Raw genomic sequence first — 14967 nt, 5'->3', positions numbered from 1 at the left:
TATGTTTAGTCAGGAATGCTCTACAGGTTTCATTATACAACAAAATCATATCTGAGATGGTAAAGTCATAAAGCAAAATGGAAGAAGAAACATTAGCAAAACAGACATTTGCTGCCAGAATGGCACAAGAAGACTAAGATCTGTGTGGATTGATGCAATTAAAATTATAAAAAATATATGATCTGCTAATATTGGTATTCTAATAAGTAACAGACCAGTTTGGAGGAAACTTGCTAACCGGATAGTATAAAACAGTATTGAAAAAAAAAAAAAAATTTGATCATGTATTGTAATGGTATTCTGTATGTCCGTTGATAATTCTTATCTGGAAATGAGTAATATAATTTGAGGCAAAAGTTGGCACTCCAGAGCTATATATATATAACTAATTTGCAATTTACATGTTGCATCTTGAAATTTTTACCACTTAGAACTGAAGCCACGCCTTTGGCTTTATATTCATGTATGAAGTTTGCTAGTTATCCTCAAGAAATTACATTGTATAGCTGTTCAGTGATGTGTGTTGCTATGAAATGACTACATTTCATTTTCATAACTGTTCATTGTATTTATTTATTTATTGCATTTTGTTTTAAATAAAAGGTAATTGCCCATGTACCTTTTGTAATTTGAAGAGATGGAAAACTAATGACATATATACATATCACTTGATCTCTAGGCAAAAGATAAAGACAAAGAAATTGAAGAATTAAGTGCTTTAGTAAATATGTTACAGACTGAAAATAGCAATCTCAAAATATCAAATAAAAGTTTACTAGAAGAAAATGAAGAGCTTCGTAAAGGAATGAAAGAAATACTAAATTCTGTTAAAGAACAGGATGGTAAGTATTAATTTTGGTAACATTAATGTTTTTTTTTTTTTAATTTTTAGTTGTTTTCATAGGTGATCTTTTTTCATAGGCTCAAAACAGGATCCAAACACTGTGTTTGAGCATCGCTTATGCCACACTTATTCTTTTCAGTGTAGTGCAGGACAGTGTGGGAAATAGAGAGGAGGAGAGAACATCATTGATTTGATTTTTGATAAATTTGAGGGTAAGAAAAAACCACTGGTTAAAGTGACCTGCATCTGTTCAAGAAAGCGATAAAAACTAGAAAGATTGCAGATGAGACTGTGTTTTCAGTTGAGCGAAATTAAAATTTGATGTTAGAGTTGAGAGTACAAGGTAGCAAGGATGACCCAACAATGAAGTCAAGAGTCTTGGTAATTGAAAGGCTGAGGAAATTTTAGAATGGAATGAGATTTTTCATGTTTGATTGTGGCAACATTTTTCAAGTAGTTCAAAAATTATTTGTGAATCATATAAAAATTAAAAATCATATTTTTAATATGATGCTGGCATTGATGTCATCTGTTTACTCTGTGATCTTTCTAGAACTCTAATTTCAGTGATCTCTAGTATTTAATGAAATGTTTTATTTCTAACCCAGCTCTCGGATCCATAAGTTAAAATTGGTTTGAACACTGTCTTGTATATAGCTAGTTTTGTGTTTTGATTAATTTCTCTCTTATTTCTTATAAATTTATTCATTTGACTTCCTATTGCTGATTTTCATACCAAATGTTTACAGCAATTATTCAAATTACTCAATAAAGCCTGCAGATTTGTACTGAGTTTATTTATTTATTATTATTTCCTGATCCCCATGGAATAACAAGACTTCTCAAGAGGTCAACACTGGTGAACACAAAGTCTCTCATACCACTCCTTAAAATCATCCACTGTCTGCATGTCTGCCATCCTCTCAGGCAATGCATTCCCTGCTCCTACCACTCTCCATGCAAAAAAACTTACTTCTTACCAGTGATGAGCTATAAGGGGCTCGCCCGAGCCCTTTGTTAATTTTTTCTCAAATTTACAAGCCCCTTGTTCTTCTTGTTTACTTTTTTATTTTTTCAAAAAAAACACCAAAAAAACACAATTTTTTGAAATATATTAAGTGTCAAACTCATACAGTAACCTAAACAAAATGATTTGATTAAATAAAATATTATAGTTACTGTTACCGCCATTTTACAAATAAGAATTCACTTTTGGTAATCGCATATAAATAAATAGGACTATAAAATAATGCCCCTTGATTGGTACCATTGATTATCACTTGAAGTATAAAAACAAAAGAGAAATATAACGTGATTCAATATGATTGTGTTTAGATAATATTTATTTATTCTTTATAGATTGTTTGTCATAAAAACTTCTATCACAAACAAAAGAAATTTATGCTGTTTGGCTTTTCATCTTAAAAGAAATTTATTTTGTTTATAAAAAATGTGGACTATGTGCGATTATAAAAGATTTTATTCTTATTATATTTTGATAGTTAAATAATGTTTTTCTTATGTAAGATAAATTAACACAGATGATTGTGTGCAAATATTTCATGTTTAGATCATGAAATATTTGTTTAAAACTTATTGCTTTTGCAGGTTGATTGCCCCTCATACTTTTTGATTGGCATTTGTACACAAGCTGTATTAATAAAAGTATTTGTGTGAAATACGGCTTTTTTTTTTTTTTTTTTTGCTCAACGATGCGAACCCTTTGTTAAAATTTCCGTAGCTCACCACTACTTCTTACCCTTTTACTCACCACCTCCTTTTGCAGTGTCCTGCAAAAGGAGGTGGTGAGGGCACTGGGATAGCCTCTTGTCCTTTTTTACCACATGAAAAATCTCCTCATTGTTAATATGATAATAACCCTTCAACAGGATGAAGTACCCTGACCTCTGCTACCTTGGAAAGGTAGCAGAGGTCAGGGTACTTCATCCTCTTGAAATCCAGGTGACGAGATTTGAGCACAGAAATCCAGATGTGGTCTGATCAATGCTTTATACAATGGGACCAACATACTTTTATTTTTCTTGGTCAATGTTCTCCTCAACATTGTTGCAATTCTCGGAGATGTGTTCATAACCTTTGCAATATGTCCCTGAAACTTTAAATCTCTATCCACAATCACCCCAAGATCCCTTGCTTCCTCCACTTCTTCCAGTATAACTCTACCAAGTGAGTATGAAGCATCCTCTCTGTGGCTCCCAAATTTTTAAATCTTCCTTTTAATTGCATTAAATTAATATCCCTTTACCCCTTTTGAAGAGTCAAAACATCAGTGCTATTACAAATTCTCCCTGTAGTCCTGTGACAATATCATTTACATAAAGATTGAACAGAAGTGAATCTCTGTGGAACTCCACTTGTAACCTTCATACACCCAGATGCTGTTCTCCCATATACAACTCTGATATCTATCAGAGAGCCAACCAGTCCACTCCACTAACCTGATATCAAAACCCATATGATGCAACTTAAAAATCAACTTGTCATTTAGAAGTATAACATCATCTACATAAAGTAAAGAGCTAGATTAACATCTCAAATTTTGATGTCAGGTTTCATACCACTTTCCATCATAATGTGATGGAAAGTGGTCCATAAAGATCCATATAGAACAGTGGAGATGATGTGCACTTTTATCTCACACCTTATTTAAAATCAAACTATAAAACACTTTGGCATATGTCTTTTCCAGATCTACAAAACTTAAATACAGATCCTTGTTTTATTCCCATGATTTCTCAACTTCTTTTTGTCTTGAGTGAAAGCGAAAATTTGATCCTGACAACCTGTATTTGGCCGAAATCCAGCTTGTCCTTTCGCAATTTTTCTTAACTATTTCTCAAGAATACTTATATAAATCTAACCAGGAACACTCACTAGAGAAATTCCTCTGTAATTCTCACATTCACTTTTATTCCTTTTTTTTATAGACGAGTGCTATGAGTGCTCTACTCCAATCATCTAGAATTCGAGCCTCTAACCAGACTTTATGAATTATGCAGCGTGGCTACTGTCAGACTTCAATACATCCATATTCGAGCATTTCTGGTCAAATATCATCTACTTCAGCTGCACTTCCACATTTCAAATTTTTGATGGTTTGTCTACTTGAAGTATCAATATGTATTCTGACTGTATTCGGTGTTGAGAGTATTTTTTACTCCCCTGCGTTACCACTACTTGTTTCATTTAGAAATCTTTGAAAGTAATTACTCCAGACATTTAGAATATCTTTATCTTCATTTTTCATATTCTCTTTATCGTATCAAAGATGATAAACATGATATTATCTTTAATTCATTTTACGGTACTCTTTCCTCCCTTTCTAAGCTTTTTTATGCCTCCAGAATATTTCTTCATCTTCCTGATACACGGGGGGGGGGGGGGTCTGAAAAGTTCTCGGACTCGACCATAGATGGCAACAAAATTGGAAAGATTTGTTTTTTTTCTAAGTTGGTATATCTGTCATAAGCATCCATGTGAAATTGCAAGTCATTCTATCAAGTAGTTTTTTTATACAGCTGTCGGAAGCAAAGTGTTGTCTGTATTCCTTAAAATGGATAAAATTGAGCATCATGTGGTTATAAAATTCTTTGTAAAAGAAGGTTTAATTCCAAAAGAAATTCATTCAAAGTTCATAAAAGTTTATGGGCACTCTTCTCCTTCATTTTTGACAATTAAGAAATGGGCTGCCGAGTTTAAATGTGGCCATACCAGCATTGAAGATGATCCATGTGAAGGACGTCCAAAAAAGCGTAACAACACCAGAAATCATTGATCAAATACACGATATGGTATTGGATGATCGGCGAGTCAAAGTGCATGAAATGCTGTAGGCATTTCAGAAGAACATGTAGGATATATTTTGCATGAAGAATTGCAAATGAAAAAGCTTTGCACAAGATGGGTGGTCACTTGCTCACAGCTGATCAAAAACTCACTCACACGAAAATCTCTGAACCGTGCTTGGAGTGTTTTAACAAGAATGAAACTGATTTTGTGCATCGATTTTTGTGCAGCCATACCAGCATTGAAGATGATTCATGTGAAGGATGTCTAAAAAAAGTGTAACAACACCAGAAATCATTGATCAAGTACATGATATGTTATTGGATGATCGGCGAGTCAAAGTGCATGAAATTGCTGTAGGCATTTCAGAAGAACATGTAGGATATATTTTGCATGAAGAATTTCAAATGAAAAAGCTTTGCACAAGATGGGTGGTGCACTTGCTCACAGCTGATTAAAAACAGACTCTCACGAAAATCTCTGAACAGTGTTTGGAGTGTTTTAACAAGAATGAACCTGATTTTGTGCATCGATTTATTACTATGGATGAGACTTTGATTCACCATTACACACCAGAATCCAAATAGCAGTCAGAACAGTGGACAGAAGCCAGTTGTTCAGCACCGAAGAAGACAAAGTCGGTTCCATCAGCAGGAAAGGTCATGGCATCGGTGTTTTGGGATGCTAAAGGCATTTTTTTATTAATTATCTTGAAAAGGGGAAAAAGATAACCGAGAAATATTATTCTGATCTTTTTACCTGACTAGACGAAAAAATTTATCAGAAAAAACCCGGTTTGCAGAAGCAAAAAATCATCTTTCATCAGAACAATGCACCTTCCTACAAAAGTGTTTTGACAATGGGAAAATTAAGGGATATGCACTATGAATTGATCTTACTGAGAAACACTACAGGGACGGGATAATGGCGCTGGAGCATTGCTGGAATAAATGTATTAGCCTTAAGGGAGATTATGTTTAAAAATAAAAATAATATTGAAATTATAAATTGTTTTTTCATTGTTATGCCGAGAAATTTTCAGAACACCCTCGTATATGAACAGTATTATAGAAATAATTAAAATTTTCATGTCCAAACCTATAATAATTAAACCTCTTAAAATCCCAATGACAATATATGGGTACGGTAATACAGGTATTACAGCAATTCTCTTATCTTCACCATCTTTGCAATATGTGCTGTGAATTTCAAATTTTTATTGATGATCATCCCAAGATTCCTTGACTTGTCCACTTCCTTTAGTATAGATCCACCAATAGAGCATGCATTTAATTATAGAAATAATTAAAATTTTCATGTCCAAACCTATAATAATTAAACCTTTTAAAATCCCAGTGACCATATCTGGGCACAGTAGTACAGATATTACAGCAATTCTCTTATCTTCACCATCTTTGCAATATGTGCTGTGAATTTCAAATTTTTATTGATGATCACCCCAAGATTCCTTGACTTGTCCACTTTCTTTAGTATAGATCCACCAATAGAGCATGCTGCCTCTCTATCTTTGGATCCCAAATTTTGAGACCTTACATATAGTTACATTCAACTGACTTCCACATTCATTTACTCATTGTTTTCAGCTTATTCAAATCTTCTTGAAGAGTCATAACATCAGTACTATTATTAATTACCCTTCCAAGGTTCACGGCATTTGCAAATAACCTGATGTCTCCCTGCTACCCAATAACAGTATCTGAAAACACACCCCAACTCAACATCACCAGAGTTAAAGATTGGTACTATCAACATAAGAAGCCTGAATGGCTAAGAAATGGAGCTAGCTGAGGAATTAGAAAAGTACCAGATCGACATAATAGGGGTGACTAAAACAAAAAAGACCAAAACTGGCGAGATCTTTCTGAGCAATAAATACAAAATGTTATATTCAGGCAATGACAATCTAGGAAATGAAGGTGTAGCCATAGTATTCAACACTAAATACGTGGCTAATCTTCTTGAATGGCAGGCAATCTCAAGTAGAGTGATGTGGGCAAATATGAGAATGGGGAACTGGACAATGAGACTTAGTTGTGCCTATGGTCCCACAGATGGTTCTACTAAGGTAGAAGTGGAGGAATTTTTTGAGAAAGCAACTGACACAATGAAAAAGGAAAAGTTGGTCCTTGTTGGGGATCTGAATAACAGAGTAGGAAATGATTGTCAGACACAAAAATATTTTGGGAAAATTTGGAGAAAAGAACAAAGCTAATAATAATGGCAAATACCTGTTGGATTTCTGCTCAGGACATGGACTGGTTATTACTAAAACCATGTTCTAACATAAAAATGTGCACAAATTCACATGGAGAGAAGAGTCAAGGAATAAGAAAAGTCTCATTGACTATGTTATTATTGATAGGGATGTTTTCTCCCTGGTGCAGGACACCAGAGTGTACAGAGGATTTGAAATTGGAAGCGATCACTATTTAGTCTTGAGCAGGATAAAATTGAATTTCATATTGAAAAGAATAACATGTAAGAAAGTTTTAAAGCGAATAAAAGTTGAGCAGCTCTCAAATGTGAACTGTAGATTAAAATACACAAACATTATTCAAGAAAAAATGAAAGATGTTGTTTATTTTTTAACGGTATATATTAGAACACAGAAAAATAAGTAAATAATTAATTTATTAACTTATTGCTGATATTTCGCTGGTGTTATAACCAGCATCTTCAGAGCACAAAAACACAGTTTGTCACAATATGCGAGACTATAACAACATGGGGTAATCAACGGACTAGTTAAACAAAATTGTAGCAGTAACACAAAGACTAGAGTCCTGATTATGGCACCCTCTATCTGAAAAAAAAAAAAAAATTGCAGCTATCACATAAGACTAGAGTCCTAAACAGAGAAAAAAAACCAGTACTAGTTTTTTCTTAAGATGAATGTCTCCCAGATTTTAGGCAAATTTATACAGCCATATTTGTTGAGATTTGGAGTGAGTTTCAGGGCTTTTGTTGCCTCTAAGAACAATCTCTCTGACTTGTAAGAGCTTCTGTGCAATACTTTTGTGTTCTTCCAATTGATCCTGTGTGCAGCGGTATCCAGAGCATGGTCTGCTAGGTCCGACTTGCCATAGTGATAATGCTGGATGTATCTTTTGTGTTCGCTGATGCAGATGTTCACAGTTCTTCCTGTTTGACCGTAGTAGGCTTGATTACATGAGCCTTCATGTAATCAAGCCTAACGGTATATATACCATACCATATCTATCACAACAGTAGTTGTGATAGATATGGTATGAAGGTCAGCAATAAAAAGACAAAGACAATGAAAATAGGCAGAATCATTGAAAATGTCAACTGTGTTGTGAATGGAGAACCTGTGGAACAAGTAAAACATTTCAGCTACTTAGGCACAATTTTTAGTGAAGATGGTAAATTAAATATGGAAATAGACAACAGAATCAACAAAGCTGGTATGGTAGGAAGTCAATTGAATAAATTCATATGGAATAAGAGAGAAATTAGTCGGAACACTAAATTAGCTGTATGCAAGCTACTGTTCAAGCCAGTTTTAACTTATGGATCTTCGAGAGCTTGGTCAGAAGTAAAACACTTGACCAAAAACTAGAGACCGCAGATATGAGAGTCCTGAGAAAAATTAGAGGCTTGAACAGATGGCATCAATGGCAATATCATATTAAAAATGAGGATATTAGTCAAGAACTTGACATTGTCAGCATCCAGGAATGCATTAACAGAGCTAATCTCAGGTGGTATGGTCACTTAAACAGAATGAGAGAGGAAAGATTAGCAAAAAAGTGTTCTCTGCCAGATCGGCAGGAAAACGACCCAGAGGAAGACCAAGATATAGGTGGATTGATACGGTACAAAGTGCCTTAGAAGATAGAAATATAAGATCTGATAATGTTGGAGTCTTGACAAGTGACAGACTGATTTGGATGAAAATTGTAGATAGGAAGTTAGAAATGATATAAATTTTTCATGTAGTACTATCATATCCTGTACACCCCTTGAGAGTACATGGCAGGAATTTGATGATGATGATGATTGATATCCTAAGACTCATCTAGGACGTCTCTTTGTCATCCACATAGTTCATCATACTGTGCCTTAAACAAATTCAGGTTATCTGCAGACACTGCACCCTCAGACAATGCATTCCAATCATTCACAACTCTCTGTGCAAAAACCTGTTTTACACTCCTTTGCTCCCATCTTCCTTATACAGCTTCCAGGTTATCGCTGGAAGCTGTATAAGTTGCCAACCCCCAATCTTCCTCACTCTCTCTATAATATCATGCCTCTTCCTCCTTTCCACTAGACTATGTAAATTGCATCTACTTAACCTTTCTTCATATTCAACATTCTAGAGATCAAAAACTATTTTGGTCAATCATCTCTGGCCTGTTTTCAATATCCCTTCATCATTTTGAAAACCACGTGGTGAAATCTATGCACAGTAGTCCATATATGACCTAATCAAGGCTTTATATAATTGAACCAGAATCTTATTACCTCTACAAGTCAGTGTCATCCATATAATCATTTCTCTTGTGTAAATTTGATTCTCCTTCTCCTTATGACTACTACTTACATGCTCTCCCTCAAAAATAGAAAAAAGAATACTCTGAGGCTATCCAAACCCCATATTTCCTCCATCACATGCAGCTTAAGATATTTATCCCTCAAGAATTTCAGAAATTACCACCCTTTTCCATATGTTCTTTCCTCTGTCCACAGGTGATTACCATAATCAGAATCTTTCATAATGATCACCTGATTTGCACATGCTTAACTAATTTTTGTATAAATGTTTCCTTCTCGTCAAGCATGGTGTTCCCTGCCTTATAGCAACATCCAACTAACTAGTCCCACCTTGTCCTCACATCATACACTCTTAAGGTTGTCAGTGTCATTTCCCTCCCAGTTCCCTAACCTGAGAAGTCACAACTAATGTGCTATGATAATTAACCCTATTTTCCCCTTATATCTTTCAAAATATATTCCTGCTGGGATATCAACTTCTGTTAACCACATTTCTTGGATACCAGTAATGTTTTGGCATATTGATACTTCAAAAACTATTGAGGCCAATAACTCATACTCCTGGCATTTATATAAGTTGTGCATTCTCATTAGCTTCATATCTGTTATCACTTTTCTCATTCTGTTCTGTCCATCTTAACACCGACACATGCCTTACAGTCTGGAAAGTCAAGTTTCCCTACTATAACACTCACACTTGCTCAGAAACAGAGCAATATCTCCTAATTCCTGGATTGTTTATTCAACTCTCTTCTTTCATTAAATGCCTTCCAGACAGTTACCTATTCCAAATATTGTTCATTTTTATTTATTCTTGAAATCATGTCATTTATTATTGCTGATTACAATGCCATATAAAAGCAACAGACATGATACCGTTCCCCTCCTTTCGAATCTTTTGCATTTATACAAGTTTCACATTGTCTGTCAGGTCATTTGTACTGATCTTCAATAATCTTCTCATATTTACATTTTGACCTGTCTTCAGCAAGCACTGTAGATACACTTTCTGTCATGCATAGGCAAGCATTCTTCTCATTTTATACTTCAAACTACTGATTCATACATTATGCTCCTCTCAGCCTTATTTCTTTCTATTACACTGGTATCCTTCATTTTCACCTCTTCCATATACACACTTGCCTTGTTCCCTCTCTTTGTCTTCCTCTCTTTTCTCTTTTTCTTGCTTATACACTTTCTCTTGAGGATCTTCCTGTTTCTTTTTTTCTTCTGTGATTATTTCTGAGGAGGCTTGTTTGTTTTCTGAAGAGCTTTGAAAAAATGAGTATTTACATCTGATTACAAAGATGCAAAATGTGTACATCAGAATGCAAATAATTTGCAAGGACTAATGTTCTCATCAGACTATTCACAATGGTTTTAAAGGGTGGTGCTGTTAAAATAAAAGTATTGTGCTTAAGAAGAAACTATAAGGATTATCCTAGTAGAACAAGGCATATTTTTAAATTTAAGATGCAACAAAATGCATAATACACTTACTAGTGGGAAGTTCCTTTTTAATTAATTAATTTATTTATTTATTTTTTGTATGGCAATCTACATGCAGTTATAAAGCTACATAAGTCAAAATAAATATATGAAAAGTAAGTGACAAACAATTAGAATAAAACAAAGACACTTATACTTTCAACAAACAAAACACTTATAGGTTAAGATCAAGTTGTCTGATCCAGTCTATAACAGGCAGTGTTGCCTCCAGGAAGTCGTTTCTTTGACCTGTGTATGCACTAAGACTGCACTCAGTAGAGATGTGATGGATTGATTGATTTGGGTCCCCGCAGTCACATTCCGGTGAGGAAATTTTTCCCCACTTGTACAGAGAGCTTGCACATCTTCCATGTCTAGTGCTAATCCTGTTCAGCGTTGTCCATGTCTTTCTGCTAAGTTCCATACCCGGGATGCTGAGACGATGCCTATCAAACCAAATTTGGAGTTGAGCATTGGTATTTATACTCCACATTCGTTTCCATCGTTCTTTGGTATTGTAGTTGGTCGTTCTCAGGTGTTTAGCTTCACAGAGAGGAGACTTTCTTGATTTCAGTCTGTTGAGCTGTAGCTCTAGTATGTCATTGTGTATAGGCAATTCAGTATTTCATCATATTATTTTTTATTATTATTATTATATCACACCTCCAGGGAGTCCAAAGACTCATCGAGGGAGGGCATCCACTCTACAGCGCTTCGTTTCACTACTCCACCAACCTTTATCATCTAACACCAACGCCATCTACTGCCGACTACCACCACTTTCACAAACAATCACAACATCCATGCCCTTTGCGGGATTCAAACCTGCAGCCTTTTGGCTGGAGAGCGGATACGCTAACCACTTGGCCAACCAGGCCGGCATTTCACCTCTTCCATATGCACACTTGCCTTATTCCCTCTCTTTGTCTTCCTCTCTTTTCTCTTTTTCTTGCTTATACACTTTCTCTTGAGGATCTTCCTGTTTCTTTTTTTCTTCTGTGATTATTTCTGAGGAGGCTTGTTTGTTTTCTGAAGACCTTTGAAAAAATGAGTATTTACATCTGATTACAAAGATGCAAAATGTGTACATCAGAATGCACATAGTAGAGCATCATGTCTTCATACGTTTGGTGGTATTATGTTACTCAGCATTGGGAGCCAGTAAATAGGAGTTGTTTTTATGGTTCCAGTGATAAGTCGCATTGTGGTGTTAAACTGGCAGTCAATTAGTTTGGTATGGCAGCTATTGAGCCAAACAGGAGTGCAGTAATTAATTCACAGTATCACGCAACTTGATACAAAGTCACCAGCCTTAATAAATGACCTTATATATGAGATGTTATCGCAAAGTTCTGTTTATCGTAACTTATTCAAAAATAAGAATGTGATGTGGATTTTCTTAAGGTTCTAACTTTTGATAGTTAATGTTGCTTTTATTATTAAATATGGTGTTTAAATTCTTGTCATAATTTTCAGCTTAGTGTGTAGAACATTTATTATATATTAGTAATACACAAAAGTATTACTAATTTATAATTAATTCCATCTACATCAATTATTGATGTAGATGGAATTAAAGCTGAAAAGGAACTTTATTTTTTTTTTTTTTAGGAAGAGCAGATGTCATACTGAAGTGTCCATCTCTTGAAAAATTTATACAGGTAAATATTTATGATTAGATTTTTAAGCATTGTCATAGCTAAATTTCAGTCCACCAAGAATCTTAATTGGGAATTATGTTTAACCTGCTGACTTTAATGCTTGTCTGATAATTAATTACAAGATGATGTTAAATACTGAAGCAGTGTACAGCAGAATATTTTTGTTATTTATTTACTTATTATTTTTTATAATATGTGATTTTTATTAGACTTGTGGTTTTAGTAGACTTGTGGTAAACAGTGAAGGATAGACTGCCTGAGGGAAGACATGTGACCAGTGTATCCAGGAAAGGAAGTGAGTTCTGATTTTCAATTTCATTCTGTCACTTCTTGGGTATTGGACACTGTTAAAAAAATTATTACCTCATTATGCCCATTCTCCCAGAATATATGGTGTTCCCAAGGTATACATAAGCATAACGTCCCACTTCGGCCGATAGTTGAGGGTATAGAGAGTGAGAAATTAGCGTAACACTCAAGGAGTTGGTATGTAATTTCCCCTCCTATATAAAGAACACACAACACTTTATAAACAAAATTTAAAACATAACACTTGGCAAAGATGATTTTGATTCAATTTTGATGTTTCTGCCTTTTTCACAAATGTCCCAGTCAATGGCATAATTCTTCTCTTACAGAATAAATTTCTACTTGATGTTACAGCTCTCTTTGCCCATGTACTATGTTCCAGTTACTTCATGTGGCAAAATAATTTTTACCTACAAAAAAGAAGGTATGGCCATGGGCTCACCACTATCTGCCTCAATTGCTAACTTTTATATGGAAGCTTTTGAGTAATGTGCTCTAGATTTCCTTACTTTAAAACCTACAGTTTTGCTTAGATACGTTGATGATATTTTTGTTATCTGGCCACACAGCTGCCGAACTAATAGCCTCACTAATATCATTAATTCTTGTAACCAGAAAGCACGATTTTGTCAACCTCTCATCAATCACACCTTTTATGATCGAATCACCATACAATACTCACTCCTTGAATATGTATTTAAGTTTTGTAGTTTTGTAAAAGGCTTATGACAAGGTGCAAAGAGAAAAGCTTTTCAAAATACTGCAGTTATGTGATGTAAAAATGGAACATTATATCGAGCAGTACATAGTCTATATTTGAATTGTAAGTCAGTGGTTAGAATTGAAGGAGATACAGTAAGATTGGTGAATGTTAAATCACGTGTAAGACAACTGTGCACATTATCTCCAATGTTATTCATTATCTATATGGATCACCATGTTATGAAGAAAGTCACATTATACCTGACATTGAAATTGGGAATGTTAATCTCAGCTCTTTACATTATGCAGATGATATTTTGCTCCTAAATAAATCTAGTACAAGTCTGCAAGATTCCTTGACTAAACTGAGTAATTGCTATAATAAATCTGATATGGAAAGCAGCAATAAATAGACAGTGAAAATAGGCAGAACATTGAAAACATTAACTGCATCCTGAGTGGAGAACTTATCAAACAAGTAAAACATTTTAGCTATTTAGGCATCATTTTCAATGAAGATGGTAAATTAAGTTTGGAAATAGGCAACAGAATTAGCAAAACTGAAATGGCAGGAAGTCAACTGAATAAATTAATATGGAAATATGAAAGTAAGATAGAAATTAGTTAAAACTAAGTTAAAACTAAACTAGTTGCATAGTTAATTAAACCAATTTTAATATATGGATCTGAAGCAGATATGAAAGTTCTGAGTAAAATTGGGGAGTAAGAGATGCCACTGTCATATTGAGAATGAACATATATTAGGAAGAAACATGATATTATTAGCATTCAACAATATGTGAGCAGAATTAATCTCAGATGGTATGGTTACTTAAACAGAATGGGAGAAGAAAGATTAGCAAAACAAGCATTTTTTGCCATGATGGTAGGAAAAAGATCCAGAGCAAGACCAGGATCTAGATGGATTGATACAGTGAGAAGTGTCCTAGATGACAAAAACAGATCTGTCAATATTAGGAGAAAATTGTCATTAGAAATTTAGTAATGATGTAACTTTTTCATGTTGTACTATCATAATATCGTGTACATTCCCTGAGGACACATACCAGAATTTGATGGTGATGAACAGATAGCAACATGGTGTATCCACATGTTATTAAAATACTTTGGAAAAGAGATAGATGTTATAAGTTTGATTTGGTTAGAAAGTAAATTATATTCAACAAGAAATTATATTGTTTTACCCAGGCATATAAATGAACAAAAGTTTACATGAGGTTTCTACACAACTTGGCTACAGAAGCAGATTATATCACATTGGTTGGGCTAGTATCCTATAATGCACATCACTCCTCCTTTCAGATGTGTACCATATTATTGCTATACCATATGGTAAGGTGGTCACTACCCACACCAGTTTTGACTTTTTTTGAGGTAAAACAGTAAAGATTCATCATATGCCTAGTGCAGGGGTCGGCAACCTGCGGCTCGCGAGCCACATGCGGCTCTTTGGATGTGAAGCTGCGGCTCTTTAGTTCCATACGCAAATATTATTTATTTTATCAAAAAAAAAAAAATTTAAAAATCGTTCTGAATCGATTAACGAGGATTAGGCACCGATTCTATCTCTCAGCCACTTGTACTCGCTTTTCACCG

The 14967-nt window shown here is 34.5% G+C and overlaps 1 protein-coding gene across 1 annotated transcript in view; it reads left to right on the top strand.

Annotated features, from left to right (window-relative positions):
• Positions 1-14967, top strand: part of LOC150093712 (centrosomal protein of 290 kDa-like) — a 462999-nt gene that overhangs the window by 230184 nt on the left and 217848 nt on the right. The window contains exons 14-15 of the mRNA XM_090412505.1: positions 680-842; positions 12290-12339. Coding sequence (XP_090268631.1) covers positions 680-842; positions 12290-12339 — 213 coding nt within the window. The remainder of the gene's footprint in view (positions 1-679; positions 843-12289; positions 12340-14967) is intronic.

The sequence above is a fragment of the Typopeltis vanoorti genome, chromosome 23 (assembly GCF_054136105.1).
Source record: "Typopeltis vanoorti isolate ZY-2024b chromosome 23, IOZ_Tvanoo_1.0, whole genome shotgun sequence".
NCBI classification, from domain to species: Eukaryota; Metazoa; Arthropoda; class Arachnida; order Uropygi; family Thelyphonidae; genus Typopeltis; species Typopeltis vanoorti.
This window is presented reverse-complemented; position numbering and strand designations above follow the sequence as displayed.